The sequence below is a fragment of the Lampetra planeri genome, chromosome 35 (assembly GCF_965212315.1).
Source record: "Lampetra planeri chromosome 35, kcLamPlan1.2.h2, whole genome shotgun sequence".
In the NCBI taxonomy this organism is placed as follows: domain Eukaryota; kingdom Metazoa; phylum Chordata; class Hyperoartia; order Petromyzontiformes; family Petromyzontidae; genus Lampetra; species Lampetra planeri.
Window position 1 is genome coordinate 3,434,480 of NC_136141.1, and position 10,220 is coordinate 3,444,699.

Genomic DNA, 10,220 nt, shown 5'->3' on the forward strand with positions numbered 1-10,220 from the left:
TGTACCTAGGCTGTGTATCTAGGCTGTGTACCTAGGCTGTGTACCTAGGCTGTGTACCTAGGCTGTGTACCTAGGCTGTGTACCTAGGCTGTGAACCTAGGCTGTGTACCTAGGCTGTGTCGCTAGGCTGTGTACCTAGGCTGTGTACCTAGGCTGTGTATCTAGGCTGTGTATCTAGGCTGTGAACCTAGGCTGTGAACCTAGGCTGTGTACCTAGGCTGTGTATCTAGGCTGTGAACCTAGGCTGTGTACCTAGGCTGTGTCGCTAGGCTGTGTACCTAGGCTGTGTACCTAGGCTGTGTCGCTAGGCTGTGAACCTAGGCTGTGTACCTAGGCTGTGTCGCTAGGCTGTGAACCTAGGCTGTGTATCTAGGCTGTGTACCTAGGCTGTGTACCTAGGCTGTGTCGCTAGGCTGTGTACCTAGGCTGTGTATCTAGGCTGTGTATCTAGGCTGTGTGCCTAGGCTGTGTGCCTAGGCTGTAACAGAGTATCAGGACTGTTGGAGTGTTGTGTTGTAATAAAGAAGTTACCTCTACAAGTGTCTCCGGAACCCGTTACACAATCATTAAGGACCTTCATGATTGTGAGCAGGCCAGAGTAAAACCACGTGACTTGGAGTCTGAACCATTCCCTGTTCACCTTGGGGGTGCGACAGGGGTGTCCTCTGGCTCCCACATTATTTAATATTTCGACCACGTAGTTCATGAAGCCTTTGATGGCTGTATCGGAGAAATTGCCATCTGGTACAGATACAATGGGAGGCTGATCGATGCCCGGGTGTGGTCAAGGGATAGCTCCCTATTGGTCAACCATGTGATACGTGCAAATGATTTGTTGATTGCTGCTCAAGAAGAATTGGAGGGCACTGCTGCTGAACCTTGAGCTTGCCACTCAAGAGGTGGGGCCTTACCATCAGCCCCACCAAAACTAAGCCCCTGCCTGGATATTTTGTGCCATCAGACACTCCACCCACACAACTCCCAATTGGTGATGGGGCAGTTATGGAGAGTTTTCCCATACCTTTGGCAGTGTGCTCATGACCGGCTCTGCTTTTACAGGAGAGGTCTCTGAATCAGTCGAGTGGCATTATTTTGTCATCGGCTGTGTAATGCTGTGTGAAAGCTACCTGGTCTGTTGTTCCACATAAAGCTTCGGGTCTTCTTGGCCACAGTTATGCCCTCTCGTCTCTGCTTGTGAAACGTGGACCCCCCCCCCCCTCCCAATGGAGCATCTTCGCCGGTTAAAAACATTTAGGCTGGCCTGCCTACGATCCATCCTAGGTTTAACCAGGCTGGATTGTGTGAAAAGCCAACAAATCCATGAAAGAACTGGACAAAGTCCAGTAGAAAAGGTCGCGTTGGCTGGGTCATGTAGCGCGCATGCGCGAACAGCTTCTGTACGGCCGGATCGAAGAGGATGTGGAGCTGAGTGGACTTGCTGGTGACGGGTACCAGCGATGTAAAGATCGGCCTTTGTGGAAGGAAGCTCATGGAGGACACTACTTGGCAGTTGGAGGCAGTCACCCTCCAGCAACAACAGCAGAAGCGTGACGTTCACAACAAAGAGTGGAGCTCTCCTGGATGGCGAAAACGCATGAAGGTGGCACAGTGGTGGTGAGTATTTTCCAGTCTTCTCGGTCTGCTCGCCCACAACCACCAGAGTCTTATCCCTCGACCGACTACCAGCGAGCCTTTGCCCCGCCCCGTATTTGGCCTCAAAGTGCACCTAGCCTGGCGCAGGCCTTGTAATGACTGCACCATCACTTGGTGGGTAGACCAGAGGGTCGGCAACTGAATTTACGAGATGTAGACATTTTATACAAATGTCGGTTGAGCGAATCAATTTCAAGAGGCCACGACGTGGCGACTCGCGGTGGCCCCTTGCAGAACGTCCCGAAGCGTTTCTTAAAAGGGCCCGCACGCAGGCTATGGAGTTCGCAGGTTTCACGCCCCCGGTGGGTAAACCCAGGAGAAGTGGCTCCTGCACAGCGCGCACGGACGGGGCAGTCGCTCCCCTTCCCCATTGCTGTGCCCCAGAGACACCGCTGGAGGGATGCGTCGTCGAGCTCGAAGGGGGTGGGAGGCCCAGGACCAGTTCCGTTCAAGCCGTGTGTCTCTCTCCCCCCCCCCCCCCCCCCCGTGGTCGCGTGGATCTTTCTCAGGGTTTTTCCCTCCACGTTCATGATTAACACGCGTTTAGCATTTGGCTGCCGATACATTGTCTACATGACGATGAACCGCCTCGTTGAGCAAGCATTTGTGGCCTGGTCGCTTCTGAAAGAAGCGCTCAACAGCTCAGTGGGCCCTACCTGGTAAAAATATAAAAAATGAACCCGTAAAAACAACGTTTTTCACTCTAAATCCTTTATATGCGTGGCGGTTAGAGTCCTCTCGTCCTCTGGCTTGAGATGGCTGCCACCTATGGGTCAGATGATTGTCTGCCAGCATTAAGCAATTGGTAATTAAATATAAAAAAAATTCCCTAAACAGTCTGTGTGGGAAATGTCAGCTCGATTGGATCACGGGAAGTGGGTTAAAAAACGACGAAAGATTTGCACGGTCGTAAGCAAGCAAGCGCGCAAGCACGGTAAAGTCACGTAAAAAGAGAAAATAATAAATAATAGCATACGACGTTTCGATTGCAACACAAGCAATCATCATCAGGTACAAATGAAAGTGAAAACAAAACCTAGTAAACTTAGAAATATAATGTTATACAACACAGTCGGCTAACATAACAGTCAGCACCCTACATGGTTGATTACGTTCTTCCAAATATTGCTAAATTTAAGAGAGAGATTAAACACAGAACAGGAGACACATAGACAGACACGTAAGCAGAGAGAGATAACACAGAGACACACAGAGAGAGACAAACACATAGGCACACAGAGAAACGATGCCTCTGTGTCGAGGCCTTAAATAGAGAGAGAGGGGGGTGAGAAATGAACGAAAGCGCCAAATCAAGTTTAAAAAGTTTACTTTAGTGATTTCTTAATTTTTGGAGCTTTCGTGACTGCAGGAATTATTATTTGGTTCTTTCGGTTAAGTCACGTCTAAAGATAAAATAATAAATTAAAATAATAGCGACGTTTCGATTGCAACACAAGCAAGGGACCGTCACAGAAACGACCCCTCTCTCTGCCGATATGTGTTCTCTCTGTGTGTCCTTGTGATGTCTGTCTGCTTGTATGTCTGTCTATAGTTTTCTAGTTAGATTGTTGTTGCTATTTCTCTTATGCCTGATGATGATTGCTTGTGTTGCAATCGAAACGTCGCTATTATTTTAATTCATTATTTTATCTTTAGACGTGACTTAACCGAAAGAACCAAAGAATACTTTAGTGATTGTTTGCCTGTGAACAATAAAATTAGTACCAAAGTAGCCCACTCCATTACTTTGTACGCGAACGTGCTCACAGCACGGCGCGCTAACCACTGCGCCACCGTTCCACCCAAATACCACCCCCTCCCTGCACTCCCCTTCTCAACCCCTTCACGGTTCATAATGCCCCCCACCCCCCACACAAACACACACACACCACCCTCCCGCCACCACTCTCACCCACGGGGCATTTGACGGGAGACAATGATGAATTGTTAAAACCTAAAAATAGAGGCGTAGGACCAATTACGTTATTTATAATCGAGGGATAATAGCCGCGCACGTGCGCGCCTCGGGACATCTCGTGTTTACGCAGTGAGGTCCATTGCTTGGAGGTTTCTATTTTTAAGCTATCCACTGGCTCTTCCCCCGGAATCATCGTCTCCTTGTCCCCTTGCGTCCAGTCGCTTCACACGGAGTCGCGTGTTTTTTTTTCCCCATTCCAAGGCGATTAGAGAGCGCTTTGATGTATTCCGACTGTGTTCGACGAAAAGTTTTGCTGGCTGGCTGGCTGGAGGGTCGGGACGGGACTGAGTGGTCACGTGCGGGATGCGAGGGCGCATTGAAATCAACTTGCTGCGATGTTTCAAACACGCGCGCAGCTCACCAACAGCAATGCTAAACCCATCACGCAGATCGCCAATGGTGATGGTGAACTCACCACGCAGATCGCCAATGATAAACTCACCACGTAGCTCACCAATGCCCTTGAAAGTGCGGGGGCCCCTAGCTACATATAGAAGCTACTACATATATAGCTACTCGTGCTACTGGGATAGTCCGACACTGGCAGTAATTCATATGTAAACCGCAGTTGCCCTATGCTCGGGCAGGTGACGTGTGGCGGGGTGGATTGTGGGTCTCTCCTCGACGTCTGCCCAGCGCGGAACAATGAGCCAAGGCACTCCCCTAAAGGGGCCCTCGCTCTCGAGAACTCCCTCCCAGCGGAGAGGCTTTTCGGCCGGCAGTGGTGCGAGCTCGCAATTGCAGGGCTGCGCTATTTATAGAGAGTACAAAGGGGGATCTCGGGTCGAGAATTTATTTGCGACGTGCCCTGCACCCCCCCCTCCCCGACTCGGATCTCGGAAGCTCAGCAGGGGTTTGAGCCTGGAGAGTGCTCAGATGTGGCGATCGCCACACACGCCAAATGAGTTGCTGGCCCACGTGTTGAAATCGTTTTTTTTTTTAAATAAAAATCTTCACTTAGACCGGAGGAGGAATCCGATGAGCGACGAAGCTCTTTTTAACAGATGTCCACCGATGTTGCGGCAGCGCGTGGCGGTTCAGCAAAAGCAAATTGTTGTAATGTATTGTAAAGAACCAAGAAGATGAATCCCTGCAGTCACCAAAGCTTTAAATCGAAAAATATTGTATTGTACTTCGTTTGCTCCCGCGTTCATGTTTACCCCCCCCCCCCCTTATGCCTTCACCAACCCGCACTGACCAGCGTGGTGAAGTATGGTCGGCGAACACCCCGACTCGTACGGCGCGTTGGAGGCGCTCGTGTCGCCCAGCAGTCGATTGACAACAACGGATGGTTGTGATCGCCTACGCATACGCGACTTTAATAGAATCGAGAGTTTAAACACATTCCTGCGGAGGGAGCTGGTAGGAACGTTGGGTTGCTCGGCCAATTGTCAGGGTCAATGGCGGCGTGGTGTATTCCGCAAATATGCCCGACTGTGAGGGCGGGCACAAGCCGGCGTGAGTAGGTTAAACGTTGAGTTTTATAAGGGCACCACGGGGTGACCAGCCCCTCCCCACCCAGCCCCACCCCTCCCACCCCCCACCCAGCCCCTCCCCACCCTCCCCACCCAGCCCCTCCCCACCCAGCCTCACCCTCCCCACCCAGCCCCTCCCTGCACGACGGACGGACACAATAATCCCCTGTGGGCTGGTGTAACCAGGAGGTTCCTACCAGTATGGATCCCCTTGCCCGAGGCTGAACTCCGGAAAATATCCCCTCAGCCTCCCCGCCGGAGGATTTGGGTTAGGCCCTGACAATTTAAAATATTGAGAAACAATCGGTTGTTTTGCCCGACCTAACAATACAACGGCAGGTGTGTGAAGATGTTCAAACAGCAAATAGAAACCTCTCGCAAGAAATCAAGTCACTGCGTTTACCACACCCACTCTACTTGTTGTGAACATGCAAACACACAGGCTCTGATAATACAAGGTGCTTCAACATTTTTGTTAACACTCATATGGGACTCGCGTTTTTAATGGAAGAAGAACGGATAATAACACTGGTCAACACACTTTTTCTGGCATGTATTCCAACAGGTTTAATGTAATTTTGGGGTGCTGATTCCAAATCTGGCATCAGTTTTTGTCTATCACATCAGGTTTTTGAGATGTCAAATATTGCATTTTCAATAAAAACTGCAGAAGAAAAATATTAAATAAATGTGGATATCTACATAAAATGATATTATAAACACACTATCCTAAAAATACAGCACCATATTTTAACACTAAAGCAGCCACTGACTCGCAACAACTTGCAATCATAAGTGACAGAGTTAATTTCGGGTAAAATCAATCAAAATGGGATATGCAGATAGCATAAAAATGAGATGTGATAGAGCAAATCTGAGACCAGATTTGGAATCGGCACCCTGAAATTAGTCTAGAACAGCTGCAAAAGTCCAGGCCAGAAAAAAATGTTTTTTTTTGTTGACCAGTGTACTACACTGTAACATGATATTTTAAAAAAGTTTAATGTTAACAGCTTCAAAAAGTCAAAGAGTCTCTCCAACTCGTTCGCCATCGTTGTCAACGCCTGCCTAGAATCATCTCCAGGTGGTCTCCAGAGGCCTGGAGACGCATTTATTGTGGTGTTGTTGCAAATTCTCCAAAGTGTTAACATTTTTCGAAGCACCTGGATATGCATTGTCTTCGAAACTGCTTGGCCTAGACCAGATACAGCATTCTTCAGTTTTAAAGAGACTACATATATTGTCAGAGCCTGTTTGTCTGCATGTTCACTACAAGTGCCTGTGTGTGGTTTATACTGGTAGGAGCCTCCTGGTTACACCAGCCCACAGGGGATTATTGTGTCCGTCGTGCAGGGAGGGGCTGGGTGGGGAGGGAGGGGCTGGGTGAGGAGGGGAGGGTGGGGAGGGGCTGGGTGGGGAGGGGCTGGGTGGGGGGTGGGAGGGGTGGGGCTGGGTGGTGGGTGGGAGGGGTGGGGCTGGGTGGGGAGGGGCTGGTCACCCCGTGGTGCCCTTATAAAACTCAACGTTTAACCTACTCACGCCGGCTTGTGCCCGCCCTCACAGTCGGGCATATTTGCGGAATACACCACGCCGCCGTTGACCCTGGCCATTGACCGAGCAACCCAACGTTCCTACCAGCTCCCTCCGCAGGAATGTGTTACATAACTTTATTCCTTTCAAAATGTTTCTATTTGGTCTTTGAACATCTTGACACCTGCTATTGTATTGCCAGAAAGGGTCAAACGTATTCTTACTTATCATACTTGGATACTGGCAAAAAAAGGTGCCATGTTAATTGTAAACATTGTAATGAGAAATGTAGCAATGATTTTAATTGAATGGAAGGAAAGTGCGAACATTGATCTTGGGGTTAGTATTTATTTGCAATGAAATCACGGACACCGTCACCACCACCACCATCATCATCATCATGACAGTTACATTTCACTGATCACACTTCACCGAATGCGCGATGCCTTCTTCACCTCTTACAGAGAGAGAGACACCAATTCGCCGCGTTAAATACGATAAATACATATTCTGGAATAATAAATACACACGTACCTACATAAATTATATTCAGATATAAGTTAAAGATAATAGATCACGACGCTTCGATCGCAACAACAAGCGGATCATCTTCAGGTGAAATAAACAGACTGCTCTAGACGAGGCCTTTCGTAGACCGATTTTTTTTATTTCTATCAAAGTTACTTTACCGAAAGAAGCAAAGAGTAAGGATCCCTACAGTCACAAAAGCCTCAAATCCAGATATAACTTAAATGGTGTTAGCATTGTTTATTTTGTACGCGAAATGCTACATTGTAAAAAAAAGTTAAATAACCACCTAACCGCACACGCAATCATGTTATATACAATATCACGTAATGGGGGGAGTGGTGGCACAGCGGTTAGCACCACTGCACTATCAAACCCGGACCGACCGCCTGAGTTCGATTCCCAGTCCACGGCTCACGCCGGTGGCGACTGAGATCTGAACCAAGTCCTGCGCCTCACCAACCACCCCCAACACCATTGACCGGCGTGGGGAAGTATGGTCAAACAACCGCCACCACCCGCACGGCGTGGAGAGGGAGGATTTGGTCCGGCAGTGGATTATTATGAGAAGCAATTTAAATTAGGAACAACAGAACGTTCGACTAGTACGTTTAAAAAAAAAAACAATCGGCATTGTTACACGATCTTAACCATAACCCGCACGAAAACGTAACGCATTATATATTAAAATACATTAACTAATAACCAACGAGTGTCACGCCTGCGGCGTAAACGATGACCGGGGTAGCAAACGCGTGTCCGTTGATTCGTCCTCATGGGCGAAAAATGCTGGAAATTCCACGTTCCTATGGCCGGACCAAGTTTGCCCTTTCCGCCATGACGCGCAACCAAACGGCGACACTTGCAAACGCAATCGACGATACGCGCACGGAACCGCTTACTTACGACCCACACGCCGCGATTTCGCGAAACCGCGATACGAGTTGCAGGCACATCAGCCGCTACTTAAAATGCTCCAACGTGGAGCGTACGACGCAAGGCAATGCGCGCGCGCGTGTTTAGATATAAACACACACGCGCACACACGAATTTAAACGGCATTTCTAATAATCATAATAATCAACATCATCATCGCGCAACAAACGCACCCGGTGGCACGCACGGTTCGACTACGTACGGTGCGAAAGAAGTTCAACCATAGTACACATTGCGTACTACAATAACAGTAAACAACAACAACAACAACCAACGGGGCAGTGTTATTTACAACAATAACAAACCTGCTTGCCGGCGCGTGGTCCGGTGGGACAATATCCCACCCACCCACGTTACACGATTCTCTCAACTCGAAAGAGTTGGTGACATTTAAGCTCAAAACAGCTTTTACTTCGGATTTATTCGTGACAACGCGACGCACGCAACCTCCCCCCTTGCGCGAGGAGGCCAGCGTCGCTCGCCACCTAGCAGATGCTGCAGCTGTTGGCCTTCTTGATACCGGGAGGCCGAGTTTCCTCGACCTTCGGAAAGGTCTCCGCTCGCTTCGGCCGCTCCTTGCTGCGTTGCTGCTGCTGCTGCTGCCGCTTCGCCTGGTTACGGAACTGCGCACGCCTCGCCTCGGCCGAGAGGCGGACGTCGCCCCCGGGACCTTTGACCATCCCCACGAGCTCCTGGAAGAGCTCCATGACGCCGCCGCCGTCTTTGGCGGACGCCTCCACGTAGCGGTGGCCCCAATCGAGCTCCGTTACGCAGGCGGCCTCCTCCTTGGCTACCGCACGGGTCGAGGTCGTCTCGCGGCTGTCGGACTTGCAGCCCACGACCAGGATACGTGGCGCAGCGCGCGGGAGCTCCCCAGCATCTCCGCCTTCTCCTGCTCCTCCTCCTCCTCCCTCGTGGTCGTTCGCCAGCCGCTCGTCGCGGAGCGTGGCTCTCTCCACGAGGATCTCGTCGCGGATTCGGGTCACCTCCTCGAACGAGTCGGGGTCGTCGACGGAGAAGGCGAGCACGAAGGCGTCGCCGCTGCGCACCGCGAGACGGCGCATGGCCGGGAACGAATAACTTCCCGCGGTGTCGAGAAGTTCCAGGATGAACTCTCCATCGCCTTTTCTTCCTCCTCCTGCTGCTGCTGCTGCTGCGTCGGTTCCACAGTTGAAGCGGTGGAGCTCCTCCACCGTGGGCTTGTAGATGGGGTCGAATGAGTCGCTGAGAAAACGGCGGATCAGCGAGGACTTCCCCGTGCCGGCTGCTCCGAAGAACACCACGCGGGCCCTCTGGGCGTGCTGCTGCTGCTGCTGCTCCTGCTCGCGATGGCTCAGCTGCTGTTTCATGGCTTTTGGTGGCTTTTTTTTTCCTCCTCCCGGAGAGAACGAAAAAACCTGCGCGCGCCGGATCGGGTTAAGAGCAGAGATCGAGTTGTTATTAATTGCTTGTCGTTGAGCTGAGCTGTTTAATCGGGTCACTTCCCGAAGCGTCGTAAGTTAGATTTTGAAGTATTTGTAAAAAAAAAAATGCGGTTAAGGCAGTCATCAGATCTGTAAATGCCGAGAAATCTTATCGTTGTTACGGAAAATCAGGGTAGTTTATTATTTCGATTGAAATCTTTCGTGACTGCAGGAATCCATATTGTTGGGATATTTCGGGGAAGTCACGTAGATAGGTTCAAAGAAAATAACAAAAAATAACAAAAAAAACGACGACGTTTCGATCGCAACACAAGCGGTCGTCATCCGGAAGAGGATGACGAACGCTTGTGTTGCGATCGAAACGTCGTAGGTTTTCTCATTTTCTATCTACGTGACTTTACCGAAAGACCCCAAAGAATATGATTATGATGAGGTTGATGAGGATGATGATGGAACGCGCCCCGGGAGAGGAGGACATTCGCCCGCGCAGATGTTCACACATCACGACCAGGTGCTCATTAAGGCCGAGTCGACCTAGGGGAGGCCCAGGACCGGTTCAGATAATCGTCACTGGTGTTGGCCATGAGCGGGAATCGAACCCGGGTCGCCGGTTTCATAGCGCAGCGCGCTAACCGCTACACTACCGCTCCCCTACACACACACGCGCACACACGCACATGCACACACACACATGCA

General features: G+C 50.3%; 1 protein-coding gene across 1 annotated transcript; it reads right to left on the bottom strand.

Moving 5' to 3' along the window:
• Positions 1-6,964: 6,964 nt before the first annotated feature.
• On the bottom strand, positions 6,965-9,495 carry LOC144730204 (GTP-binding protein Di-Ras1-like). Its single transcript, XM_078610820.1, has one exon. It carries the CDS (start codon positions 9,447-9,449, stop codon positions 8,586-8,588), a length of 864 nt encoding a protein of 287 aa, XP_078466946.1. The 5' UTR covers positions 9,450-9,495; the 3' UTR covers positions 6,965-8,585.
• Between the last annotated feature and the right edge of the window lie 725 nt (positions 9,496-10,220).

Excerpts from the sequence above, each read along its gene's own strand:
- LOC144730204 (XM_078610820.1), bottom strand. The coding sequence starts at position 9,449 with ATGAAACAGCAGCTGAGCCATCGCGAGCAGGAGCAGCAGCAGCAGCAG.